This window comes from Echeneis naucrates, chromosome 3 (assembly GCF_900963305.1).
Source record: "Echeneis naucrates chromosome 3, fEcheNa1.1, whole genome shotgun sequence".
Classification (NCBI taxonomy): Eukaryota; Metazoa; Chordata; class Actinopteri; order Carangiformes; family Echeneidae; genus Echeneis; species Echeneis naucrates.
The window spans coordinates 2,921,730-2,936,315 of record NC_042513.1 but is presented as its reverse complement, the minus strand read 5'-3'; the positions used below and the strand labels follow the sequence as shown (position 1 = coordinate 2,936,315).

The 14,586-nt window shown below is 38.2% G+C and overlaps 1 protein-coding gene across 3 annotated transcripts in view; it reads right to left on the bottom strand.

Annotated features, from left to right (window-relative positions):
* The window catches only part of tcf12 (transcription factor 12), a 66,029-nt gene that overhangs the window by 27,517 nt on the left and 23,926 nt on the right, over positions 1–14,586 (bottom strand). For all 3 annotated transcript variants that reach the window (XM_029497420.1, XM_029497421.1, XM_029497422.1), the window contains exons 6-8: positions 7,102–7,163; positions 4,417–4,549; positions 3,202–3,254 (exon numbers count right to left, since the gene is read on the bottom strand). In XM_029497420.1, coding sequence (XP_029353280.1) covers positions 3,202–3,254; positions 4,417–4,549; positions 7,102–7,163 — 248 coding nt within the window. The remainder of the gene's footprint in view (positions 1–3,201; positions 3,255–4,416; positions 4,550–7,101; positions 7,164–14,586) is intronic.

The window sequence follows — 14,586 nt, the reverse complement described above, 5'->3', positions numbered from 1 at the left end:
GCTCTCTCAGCAACAGAACATTAGGCTACTGTTGCAGTACAATATTATGATCTCTTGTCTTTGAGCTTCGAAAGACAGATGGATAGAGAGAGGGACACAGATAGAAAGAGAAGACATAGCTATTGAATGTCATGCACCAGACAGCACTGCAAGGAAAATTTCTAGGTCTTAAGATTTAGAGCCTAGAGCAGACTCTCTTTCTTACAGCTCACACAGTAAAAAGCTCTCAGGAACAAGGGTGTCTGAGTGATCTGTCAAAAGCAAATGTCAATCTTTTTTGTCATCCACACCCAGGGTTCTCGCTTGCAAAAGTCCCCGAGGGGAGCTGAATCTCAGCTCACCACTTTCTTTCACCCATCCTGCAGTCACCGTCACCAAAGCCAGGGAAGACGTGTCACATCAAGCCGCTGTGCCTCTGACAAGGGTTCGTAGGGGGAAAAAAAACCTGTTTACACAAACAAACTGACAGGTACACACACACATACACACCATGCCCTTACAGTTTCCCATAAATATCATACAAGAAGCAGCTTCCCCCCAAACAAGCTACCAAACACTCTCTTTTTCATCCCTTCTCTACCTTTCCTTTGCTCTCTCTCTCCATCTTCAGTCTTCCTGTCAAACAGGTTCCCACAAAGCTGCCCATCAGCATCCTTCACTGTAGCAGCCCGGTTGTCCAATGACAACACGCTCTGTCCTTCTCTCTTGGTGCTCAGTTTAAGTTAAATAAACCAGGGAGCCAATTATAGCCAAGATGTCTACTGTAACAAAAAGAAATTATAGAGCTTTCAATTATCTGTTCTTCAAATTCACACAAGGCTGTGAGCTGCATTCCAAAATATGTTAACAAAGATTTTTGATGTTCAACTAGGTTAAATAATGTCCAATATAATGGCAGATAAGAGATTTATTAGATATATGCATCACATTATAATTACAGCTACATCTGCAGTATCCTCCTCTAGCAGACCACAGATGAAAGTATGTGTGTGGCTGAGGGAAGAGTGTGTCTGTATATAAGACGAAAAAGTCTTATAAACATTTAAATGTTTGCAATCACCATCTGGCCCGTCAAGATAGCCTTCACATCCTGGTGCATTGCAGTGTCAAAACCTAAATGCACAGAGGATGTGCTCCTTTAAATATTTTGATTCAGCTCCATCATGTTGTGTACACATACATCATGCTTGGACCTGCAACTTACATTGCCCATCTGAATTAAAATTCCTAAATTTATTTTTAGACTGAGGACTGAGACTGGAGGAAAAAGGGGATGTGAGAATGAAATAAATAAATAAGAAAATTCCCAGCAGCAGACATAATGATAGGAAACACTGTGTTGATTTTTTTTCTCCCCCAAATCAAGCAGCAATTCAGGTCTCTGGTGAGGTGTGCGCTTGCTTACACAAGCAAAAGCTTTCAGAGGCATCTGTGGCTGCATTCATGCTTTACAGGTACACTGCAGGCTCTTCACACAGCTGCCTCTGGCAAAGTAGCGCTGACTCCAGGCCCTCGACACATCTCAACACCACCCTCACTACTTCCACTCTTAGTGCAAGCAATACAAACACGGATCTTGGCTGATAACAATCCTTAGACACACAGTCAAAACTCTCGGTCACATTTTTGAGGCCCACGAATAACTCTTTGCATCATTTTATAGGCACACAACCATATCTCACCTTTGTTTCTTATTAGTTCAATGGCACTATCCTGACACCTCTTAAAGCTGCCAGTCAAACTCCCACTCAAACATTTTCCACCACATACAATATAACACCTATCAAAAAACTGGCTCCATGTTTTCCCTTCGCTGTCAGCAAGTTATAAGAGACCTATAGCCCTTTATTCAACACTGCCATCTTTATTCTTTCAAATGGGATCAAAGACTAACCGGGATAATTCCTCCAAGCTTCAGGCTTTATCTTCTGAGCAGTACTAAGTGACAAGAAGAAGCTGCATTTTATCCCATGCTCTGTCACTGTTTTTCCCCATCTAGCATTGTACAGCCTGATTGTACTCTTATGAGTCACAGAACCGCACCTGCGCCCATGTGTTAAGTACTGACAAATAAAAGCCCAGCGTCCATTTACACAACAAAGAGATGTAACCCGCGAGGCAACCATTCTTTGCCTCCCTCCCTCTGCCTGACAAGACCTCAAATATATCACTTACTTAAGAGGAAGGCAGCGCACGTTCCTGCTGCTGCCAGACACTGTTCCTGTCCCTCATGCTCTGACAAACTTCTTTTCAAATACAAATCCAGAAACAAAACACATGCCAGCCTTTTATGTTCTCCAGCCTGTTCCATATTTGATTTTAGAGAAACAGCAGTAGAGGTGACGATTATCAAAGCTCTGAAAGGCAAATCCAGTCTCAAACTCCCTCACCAAAAAAAGAAAGAAACCCTTTTCATTGTTTAAGGAAAGGAAAGGGTGGGATTTTGCGTCTTATTAAAATTAAAAAAAAAAAAAAAAATCATCTTGTACCAGTTCTAGGAATTTAAGGAAAGGCTTAATAAAACCTTTGCCAATCCACCAGGGTTTTAACAATGAACATCTGACTTACTGATTTATGCATGTTAATGAACTCCAACACCCCCTGTCTAAGCGAATGCAAGCTGAGCTCCACACTTCTCTGCATCCTAATGGTTTCTGCTCCACCGGGATCATTACCAATAGAAAATTTCAGATATTCTGTGCTATTAATCTCTGTCTGTCCTCCTGTTCGGCTACGTAATGACTAATTAAACATCAAAAGAGCAGAGCTGGGGATCTGCTCTGACAGCCTCTCTTTCTCCCAGGAGAGGCTGTGGAAGGCTAGACCGTGACAGGGTAGCACTGAAAATCGATCACCTCAAGGTACACGTGTATGGAGGCACACACACATTCACGCATGTGGGCATCACACATACAACTGCAAACTGTACACAAAGATGCACCCTACAGAGAACTGAACATGCTATTAAACCGTAAGAACATAAACATCAAAAACTTTTGCTTTCCAATTTAAAAGGCATCACTAGTGTCACTTTTTCAAAGACCTACAAAAACAATTGAATTCCCATCCAAGAAGTGCGGTAGGGATGTCAAACATGTTCTCTGTGAAAAGAAAGGCGTGTGAGTCGTGTGTGTGTGTGTCTGTTTAAGTAAGCTCACTGTGAAATCTATTTATATGAGAGGTAGATGATCTTCCACTCACAGATGAAGGCAGGCCAGGAGGGACTTTGCGAACCTTTTTTGTTTGTAGAGGATCTGTGGAGAGATGAAAGCACATCCATTCATTCACAGGCAAAGAGGAAGCAACTGTGAATGTGCTGTATTCAGGCCACCGCTCCGCTGCTTTTTACACAGCACTGGCTCGCCAGCAAAACTCCTTCTAAGTACTGCTTGTGAATGCATTGTGTGGGTCACACAAACAACCTTAAATGTGTCTTTTACAGTAATGTTTTTCTTCAACATGTATTATCTTATTCCACTTCATTTGTTTAAACTTCAGAAGCTGCTTCACTGACAATTTTAGAAGATGACAAACACAAAAATGCAGGAACATTACTGTTGTCTTTCTTTGTAATATTAGTAATAATACTTTTTCATTATTTATTCAAAGTCTAAAGTGCTATTTAGACTAGATTTATTTTTGCAGGGCAGCTGGGGGATTTATTTATTTTTTGCTCTGGTCAGTGATTTTGATCCCCTGTAGGGAGCGCATGCATATAATTTTTCCTTCCGTCACAATAATAATTAAAGAGTCTAATATTTTTCAGTTTCAAGTTTTTGTTCTGTTCATCTAAATCTTATCCAGGGTTTGTTTGTTTTATTACTGGGTCTCTTTCTTATTTTTTTAATGGGAGGAGTTGTTTGTCAATCTACCTTTTCATCTTTTTTTTCAATCAGCTCTGTGTGAAGTTTTAATTTTGCAGGAAAATCGAGAAAGTCAAACACTTTCCCCTTCTATTGGATGGAAATATTTGACCACTATCGTGTCAGTTCAATTTATAATCAATACAATAATGGAAAAATGTAATCCATCAAAAGAGCTCTTATAAATACTGACCAAATTGGCTGAAGCCATATTACCTAACCCTATCCCTAGGTCTTTTCAATGTCCATAGGCACTATAGAACACGCCGTCCTCAACAGATACTGTGCAAAATACTGGAAGATCAGTGTGTATGCAAATCCATATTTACAACTACTGTCGTAAATAGCAGTGACATAAAAGATTAAATGACATATACTCTTCTCGAGGTTATATGTCATTTATATATCTGTTAATGTTTTACAAGCGGTTTAAGTTGAGCCACATACATTAATAAGTAGAAATAATTAGTTTGTTTGCTTTATTTTTTAAAGAAAACTGGTTAATAATATTTTGATTATTTTGTGTGAGCAAAGTCATTGAGATGGAACTGACCAATGGGTGGAGGATCTTGTAGCGGACGTCTTCTGGGATTGGCCCCAGTGAAGGAGTAGAACGGAGCAGTTGATTTCCCCGATGTAGTCACTGAACTAGGACTTGCCAACCCAATATCTGGTCTTAGAGAAGACTAGAAGAGAAAACAAAATACACAGATGCTCAAAATTCCTGAAAAAATAAATAAATAATTAAATGAAAAATTTCATTGACCAGAATGTGTGTCATTAATTTGACTGTAATAAAAATAATGGTGAAGTTGTCAGTTAGCATTTTTAAGTACCATGATTTTACAGTATATTCTGAATAGACATCTAAATTCTTTTTTCTAAATGACACAAGAAAAAAGTCATGTTACTAGTGTTCACTGGAAATAGAAAATATAGTACCTTTATAAAAGACATTAGCTTATAAAAGATAAAACAAATGGAAACTTTCACTGCATTTTTTAAATGACATTGCAAACTCAGTGATGTTATATAAGTAAAATATTCTCAGGGGACAGACTGTATCAATCTCTGAAATCTCGCCAAGTCCTCCTATCACCTTTATCTATTTGACTATTAAAACCCCTAACAAACTGGGTTACCAGGCCCATTAAGAGCTTGGTCTAATTAGAGTAATCGGTGGCAGACTCACAGAGTATGGATTGTGTGAGCAATGTGCAGTGGTTGGCTGAAAAACTCATCTCACGTGCACTCTGCAATCTCCTTTACAGGCTAAGGATTGACACAGAAACCTGTGAGACCATTCCAGCAGGTGATCTTCAGTTAATCAACATCAGAACAAGCCAGAAATGTGAGCTCAGTGACACCATGACTGTTGGTGTCTGATTTTATTATTTCTGAAAGAAAAACAAATGCAACCATTTCTCTGGATGAAAAAGTCGGAGAAGAATGTTCAACCTAGTTGGGGCTCCCAAAAACGCTACAATTTTAAGGTATATGGGATACAACAGCAAAAGAGGACATTAGATTTCTCTCCTGTTAACCAGGAACAGAAATCAGAGGATGCCATGGACACAGGCTCAAAGTCTGAACAGTTGAAAACTGGAAAAATTGCACCCTGATCTGATGAATCTGGATTTCTGCTGAGGCAGCAGATGGTATGGTGAGAAGTTGGCATCATCAGCATGAACCAATGGACCTTACCTGCCTTGTGACAACAGCTCAGTGCTCATGCTAATGTAATGGCATGATTTTCACGGCACACTTAGGGTCCTCTAGTCCAAGTACCACTAACCATCTGGCTATTGCTACTGACCATGTGCTTCCCTTTATTTATCACATTTACACATCTTACAGTGGTCACTTCCAGTACGATAATACATCTTGTTGCAATGCACCATCCTCTCTCCTGCTCTAATGAACAATGAGTTCAGTTCATTTCAATTAGTGTGGTGTTTTTAATAAAGTGATTAATGGCGCATATGTAAAATCATTGTAACAGAAATGAAAATGATCTCTGGCTTAAAATGTAGATGGTCAAAATCAACAGGGAAAACATAACAGATGTGAAATCCAAATGGGAAAAACTTGATTTCTAAAGGGATAAACTGTTACTGATGCAACAGCACTGAAATGTCACATCTGCTGTTGACTCCATTCAATGATAGTTCTCTGGAATCTTTCAACTAGATATTCTAGCAGGAAACATCAGAGAATCATCCAAGTTCGGATGCCTGACTGTCTCTAACCTGGACTATGAAAAACCTCTAAATTAGTTTTATTAGCTATTAATGAATTTGTGAATGCTGCTGTACCTCATTGAGAGTGTAAATCGGTTTGAAAGCTTCAGCTTCAGCTCCAGATTGTGCCTATTTTCAAAGGTTTTTTCTGAGCCAATCAGTCATAATGTATAGTAGCTGCAAGAAGCCTACCTGCCATATAGATCATGAGTACAATTGTCTCTATTTATTGGGCACGCTAAATATTTTCAGAGCCTGCTTTCAAGTGAAAACTATGTGTTAGCTGACTCTCTCAGTGGCTACCGCTGCCTATTTATAATGATTTTATGGCTGCTCCCCCCACACAGTCTTCCTGTCTCCGTTCTGCTTCTATGGTTGAGTAGTAAGTTGTGGTTATTACTCTGGTAATAACCTTTACTTTTGATAGTGGATCAATGCTTACTGTTCCCTCAATACACTCATTAATTCAAAAGATTGATTTCAGTTTTATAGTTTAGAAACAATTTCTAGAAACAGTGTGATCAAACCTAAAATTAGCAGTAGTACAAATAAAATCCCTGTGACGCTGATTTAAGTTGAATCCTGGCGAGAGCCTGACTGCTGTGTTTGTGGAAATAGTGGAAAGGACTACATAGATTTATTGTTTTCCGGCCATGATTAAAATAATCTGGATTTGTTTTTCAAATCAGTTTTTAAGTTAGCGAAAACATGACTGAATAACATTTATGAACCAAGACTCAATTTTAGGGAAAAGTTTTCTATCTCCCTGGGAAAATGGTGGAGAGGTGGGTGTACTTGAGATTGAAATATAACCTTACTACATGTATGGTCTGTCGAGCTTTGTCGAGCCACTGATTCAAAATTATTCATTTTCCAGATAAAGACTGAATCAGTGTTAGGGAGCATACTATTGAGGCTAAAATATACAGTTAAAATCCCCTCTACTTTGAGAGGACCTTTAGGAGCAACATGAATTTTCCAACAGATCAGAGACTCACCTGGTAGCCGGATGCTCCAGGGTCCCTCCCGTATCCAAGAAATGAAGCCCTTTCTGATTTACCTGTTTTAAAAAAAAAGAAAAAAAAGCACAATTATAATCACTGCCAGCTTTTACTGAACATGAGCATACACATGGATTTTTAGCTAACAGTTGACTACATAGTTTCCTGTCACCTCCTGCAACTTGGTGTTTTGGACACGGCCTGCAGCGCACTCTTATTGTACTGTGTGGCACAGACAAACAGAAACAGATCCTACAGCACGATGAAGTCAAAAGGTTGTGATCAAAATCAAAATGATCAAAGGAAAGCAGAATGTTTTCTCTCTCTTTTTTTAATCCTTTATTGTCAGGATTTCTTCAAGTGATCCCAGTAGCCAGTCTGACCCAGACAAATATTGTCCATTGTTAGTGTGTATATGTGGCATGTTAAGGAAAAATATAAAGCTTTAGAATTGATCATTATCAACAATTATTACTACACTATAAAATCTTTATCAAAGTGCTTAGATATTTTTCCTTTTAATCAGTTTCATTGCAAAGAAGGCACAATTCTATATGCTATGATATGCTTGTTTAAAGTGCAGTAAAAAGCAAATACCAATCTGAAATTGAGCTACTTAGGGCTTAATTTTGACATGTCACATATCTGTATAAAGTTACTCTTTGAGAAAGAGATAATGCCTTTGTGTGTGTCTAAGTATGATGATAAAACTCAGGAAGTAATTATTTTGTTTGCGAGCTTGTTACTGAATCTTTACCATACAAACGTACATTGAATATAGAAAGATATAGGTGTAAAACAAGTGTTTACCCTTCGAAAGCATTTAAAACAATCAAACCAAACTAACTCACATCACAACATTTCACACAGCTCTCACGGACAATGCTACAATGTCCAATGGACCAAATGAACAATGTGATACACAAACATTAATTAAGTATGTTTGACCTTTGCAGTTCTCTAAACAGAAAAGTAACTGTGACAAATCTCTTTTAAAAAACCAAAAGCAAAAACTACGACACTTTAAAATCTGTGTCATGAATTTTTAGAATGCAAAGCATGCTGAGTAAATTAAAGAGTCATTTCTATCAGCGTCACATCCAGTTTACACAGCTCAAAGGCAAGCACCCATCAGGGTAAAAACTAAAACTTATAGCACACAACACACATAAATCACACACATCACAAAATCCAAACTCAGCAGTTTTACTCCCCTGGAAAAACAAACAAACAAATGAGAGCTCCTGCGGGAGAATGATGAATAACTTTAACAGTGTTGTACATTATTTTTGTCAGACCTCCAAATATTACAAGCTCAGACACAAGCATGGAACTAAATTCTCTTTACCCTAGGGAAGAGGGGTTTTTTTGTGAGTTAAGAACCTGCATAGCCTGGATCTTTTGTGACACAATGACTGATCTGAGCTTTGCTTCTACAAGCACAGGTGAACAGAGGCACATCTAAGAGAATTCACTTGTATTTATCTGAGCAGTCCCGCTTCTTGCGAATCTGTGCAGACTGTCTCTAGAGACCAAAGGTATCTGAGCAATTCAGGCAAGATGGTTTAACTGGGAAAGCCGCTTCCCTTGTATCAATAATATGATACAGTTCTGAGCCATCACTCTTGCTAAAGGAAACAGGATTAAGTTGTCCGATGCCACCAACATTCACCCTAATGGTAGGAAGACATAGCATTTTAATTTCTTTATTTTCTTTATAACATCTAAAGGTGGTTTAGTGATATTAAGTCCCCCTTCCTAAAAGATCTTCTGAGGAAAGGTCTGGTCAAATGCAAAATGCAAGTGTTAAATATTCATTGGCAGCATGTGTTTTGTCACACACACAGTGTCTGATGTGAATAACTGATGCTCACTGAATTTCAGGGCTCAGCAGGGCAGACAGATGTGTTTGTGAAAACAATGTCTCAGTCTGCCTATGACACAAAGAAGGAGCTGCTCACAGATTTGCAAAAACTGTCAATCCTAGCAAAATAAAGTATTTAATTGCTGCTTCTTGTATCCAGTGTCCCACAGTGTAGCTTAGACTTAGAAAACATAAGGAATACACAGTATAATCAAAGAACCACTGTACAAATTACCACACATAAACATTTACAGCACCTGTAAGCAACAAGAAGCCGTATTGCCAATGAGTCTACCATGAGTTAGTTAGGTAAAGCACCTATGTGACCACTGGACATGACAGCCGCCGCCTCCACAGATCCTCCTCCACCTAAATACAGCAGGGGGCAACTCTTGGTTATGAAAGGCTCTAATATTTACCGCTATGTTTGTGACTATGTGGTTGAATTACTATTTAGATGTGAGGAGAATGCTTATCAATGCTATTGAAGTAAAGTAGAACAAAGTGATATATCAAGTGGAACATAATGCTGGAGCATACATTAGCTGAATAAAATAAACCCTCAACATTCAGGTACAAAATCTCCTGTCTGACGCTCTTATAAATCAAGTAATTTTGAGGAAAACAGATCTTGACAAAAAAAATAAAGAACAAAACTTAAAATGAGTTCATTTTTAAGTCACTGCATTTTGAGACAATTTCTTATAATTTAAAATCCATTCCTACTGAGAATTGAAAGGAGGAACCAACAGAAGCATAATTAAGCATAATCAATTCCACGCGAGCTACAGGCCTGTTATTAGCAATTCTTTGCCTTCCTGAGAAGGCCTGCATGATCACAGCCTCACGACAAGAGCATCACTGATATTGTTCTTATTATTTCTTGAGTATGCTCAATAATTCTGAGGAGAGCTGCACAGGGTTAAGCATGTTGGAAGTTTTGGGGTTTTTTGGTTATTCTCACAGGGCTATGAATTGGTCTAAAGGGTAACGACTGATAGGCAGCAAAACTCATTATTTTAAAGCATCACAGATGCAAGAGACACAAAATGTGAAAAGCAACATTAGCAACATTAGTAAAACAGTTTAATTACTGCAATCATCATCATTAATATAACTTTAAATATGCAGACTGCCATCAAACACTATATCCCCAAAGCAAAAAAAAAAAAAAAAAAAAAAAAAAAATCATTTTATGAACAAAGAAAAAAACAAAACATCAATTCTGATTAAATATTCTGTGAAACTGCTCATTAGCATATTACTGAGTGGTGAAGGTACATCATCATGAAGTATTTTACTGCTGAGGGAAATCTATTTCATAAGAAAAAAGCAAGAAAAATGTGACAAAAAATAAGAAACGTGCAGTTATCCTTTATGTCCTTCTCCTTGGATGGCTTCTCTCGTTGGTTGGGATGATTAGCTCCAAGTCCCTAGTTTCATATTTTCATATTACCTAATGATGAAAATCTCTGATACACCTTGTGTTACACTGACATACATAAATAAATAAGATGCAGCCATTATCCTGCTGACTGCTACACAATTACACTCCTATGGATTGTGGTTTGGCATTTTGCTCAAAGAGAATTTGATGGATCTAAGTGAGATTATTGTTTTTCTTTAGCTAAACTTACACTGAGATTCTTCACAGTATAAAAAATATGACATCTAAAACCACACAGTTTATGACTTTGAGAGTGAATGTTGTCCAGTGATCATCACATCAATCTTCTCCATGCCACCCACAACACCAGCACTTGTGTTGGTGTGGTGTAATAGGGAGCTCGTTCAGTTTAGTCCAAATATACAAAGCACCTTGATACCGCTCCACCAAGTATTCAGAAATCACCCCTTCATTTTCAATTAGTATAAATTTTATTTTTTGCAAAAGTCTTCATTTTGATAAGGATTTGCATGAATGCATTGTATTGCATAGTATGTTATTTCACTATTCTTTAATCATTTAACACAGCTCAAAATTTGTCTCACAAGAAATTTTTTTTGTGTAAATAAAAAATGAAGCTCATATTTTATCGAGTAAAAACTAGAACAAAATTTTTAATCCAGTTCCACCTCAGGTACTTGTGAAGTGAATAGACATTAACATTAAGGTGTTGAAATTTTTGAGAGGTAGTCCCTAAGCCTGTCCTAGGATCAATTCGAAACCCTTGCCACAAAAACAGCCAATTAGTGAGCATGCTTCGCTGTTTCAATACCTCTCCGATGCATTCCGAGAGCCTCTTTTTTCCATCCAGAAAACCAGTCCATTTTTCTTGCTCTAAAAGCCAAAATCATGAAAACAAACATATAACACAGGACGAGGAAATGCTGTTAATGTAGAGACTAAATGAACGTATCACGTGCCAGTTCACTTGTTTGTTGTTGTTGTTTTTTTATTGTTGTTCTTCTTTTCTCTGAGCACACATGTTGTAGTTGGTGCCAGTATGCCGTTGCTCATGTTCCCATGTGATGGCTTCAATAGCACCAATCCACAAAATATTATTCCTTAAGTTAATAGACTATTTCCTATTGTTGGACCTCCGGCTGGAATAAATCATTGCAAAAGAGAACTTTTTACAATATTTGATTAGTCTTACATAGTTTTGTTATTTTTAGGTTGAATTCCACCAAAGAAAGTGAAATACAAAGTTGAAATCCTGTTACGATTAAAACTACTAACATGATACTCTCTCCTACATAAAGTCATGTGTTGGTGTGTGCGGATACTTTGGAAGTAAAATTAGACAGGCTCTGATTACTCATACAGTCCTTAGTCAATAAGAGATGCACTTTTTCTCCATACTTCAATGTGCCTCTTTTTGTTTCCTTCTCTCAACAGTCTATGTAAACCAGTCAAATCAGTCTGATGTCTCCTCCAGGTTCTGTGTGACAGTAAATAAAAGCTGGCTGGGTTAAGGTCAGGTCAGTGTGGATAAGAAGGCAGTGAACCAAGGCAGCATCCTTAGATGGGTAGGGAAGGAATACAGCCCCTCTACAGCCAACCATGAGGAACAGTGGGGTGAAAAAAAATAAAAATAAAAATAAAAAAATGAAAGAGCCACAAAACACTATGGAAACATGGTTCTCTTGCCCTGAGCTCAACATCAATTTTTGCATGCAGCCTTGTCAGCAGTGACATTATTCAAAACAGCAAGAGCAAATGTTAATGAGTTCTTATTTGCATATTTATTTTTTTCTTTGTTGAAATGTCAGTGATTACTACATACTATGATGATAAATGCATCTTCTCATGCAGGCTGATGTGTAATTAGCCATTAGGTGAATTAATAGATCAATTAAAGGCAAGGGACCAGGATTAAGAGAAATCAAACCAGGTGGAGTGCTGGAATAAGAAACAAAATAGCATATTCAGCTTTAGGGGGTAACTCCCTTGCCTTTACAATAGAAATGGAGTTACTAATCAGGAAAAGCTGTCTTAATTCTTAAAATCAAACAATATTTCAAAATTTTATACACATTTTTAGCACTTATGTATGGCTTTCAAGATGAGGAGCCTCCCATCACATTAGCTAAACAGTTTATTTTCAATTTTTATTGTTCAGTTTATTCAAAAATCTACTTTGGTGTGAGAGATGTGGATTCCCTGATTGTATTTATCCTTTCCCATGGATAATCAGGTATCCTGGCTTGGGCTCTTTGAAATTTTTCTAACGGGGTAAAAGGAAAAAGGGGAGGTGGACAGGGGAAAATGTTTTCGCTTGGCCTTTGCCTTTTTCCAAGCCCAACTATTCTCCTGCCAGTGCTTGTTATTCACAAATGAGGAAAAAAATGCATTACTGCAGACCAGATGGGAACATTCCACATGACCAAACCAATCAATCACCTTGGTGGGACGCAGGTGTGACACAGCCGTGCAGCAACACACCATTTCACAGTCTATCAGGCACAAACACATGGTCACCAATCAATGCCACCCCGAGGACCCATGAGAAGGGGTGCTTCTACGCAGCCTCACTGGTTCATGGCTGATGACTTCATAATCACACATCCATTCTCTCAGAGGAGAAAGGCAATGAGCTCCCTAATAACATCTCCCACCATGTGAACACCAACACTGTAATAGATGCCTCTTTGGTAGGAACACTAACATGTTGCCCTGCTTCACACATTGAAATATGAGCTCACCACCATCATCTGCTGTCTGGGGGAACAAAAGCACATTTAACAAGCTGAAGAAATGTCCCCCCAGTTGAATATTAAGTCAGTGTGTAACATCAAAGTTTGTGTAGATGCCAAACAACTGTTGAACAGTTAAACAACAAAACCAGGGCGAAGGACAAGGAAGGATACACACATGGGCTAGGAATGCTGATCCAGCTCCAAGCACTTGGGGCATATTTCATTACACAGAAAACCCCTGCAAACGCTAAGTTGTCTTCAGTTTAGGAACATTACCTAGCACTAAACAAAAGATCAAACCAGCCTTAAAGAGATGGATCTTTTAAGGAGCGATTGCTGAAGGATGGCATTGTATGTGAGCAGAACTGTAGCAGCTACTTAAGAGATTATTTTTATTTGTTTATTTATCCATTTTTTTATTTTCAAGCTGACAAAAAAGCACCATCCCACCTCCTAATTCCTGGCAGTAAAAGTAAATGTTTCACTCTACATTTCCCACACTTCCCACTCCCAGGAATGTGCCAGCACAGGAGAAAATGTCAGGCATTATCAAGTGGGTGTAAGGGCAAAACTAATGTTTGCATTTTATTAACCAATCACATGTCACAACAGTCAGAAAATAATTCAGCATTATCTGGTGGTGTGTTTGCCAGGAGACCCAGCATGGACACAGAACCCACAGAATAAACAAAGGAAGGAGAAAGGAGTCATCGGGCATAAGAATTTGTGTGGCATCTCAACAAAGATTCAACTTCTTTCAAATGTGTGGCTTTCAGTTTACAGCGTGTGAGGTTACAACGTTCACACACAATCTGACCTGACAATGTTTCTATGGCTTATGTCCAGTGTTCAGGGGTCAGATTCATGCATTCTTCTGTGGTAAGAAAAAGAAAGAAAGGAAGCAAGGTTCACTGAAATGCCATATCTGTGTCCAAAGCTGGTTTCAAACATTATTTCCTGTGGTGGAGATTTTACCCATTTCAGCCCTGAAGTTATCCCCCTTTTCAATTCATAAAAGCAGACTACTGCATTTTCAATGCATGCCCTACGCTTAGTAGTAATGCAGCCATCTCTCATCTCCGTGTAAATGTGGAAGTTTTTTTTTGCATCAGTTCTACAGTAAGACATCTTCTTCTTTAATGGATAATTGCTCTTTTCATTTACTTCTCCTTTAGGTTCAAAGTATATGTTCCAGAAATTTCATGTCCTTTAATATGTATATATGTACATGCCAACATTGCATCAAGTATAAATGTATTAAATATACAAGGAATGACAAGCACTAAAGCCACTAATGGTTAATTTTCTCACAAAAGGAGATTTTCCTGAATTAATCATTTCCTTTTCACTATTGCCCCTGTACTAAATGATCTCTAACATTGTTCTTGGCGTCAGTTGAAGGCAGCATGAGGCAAGAAAGAAATGAGAGATTGGGGGGGAGGGGAAGTGATAGAAATGCATATAGCAAGAGAGAT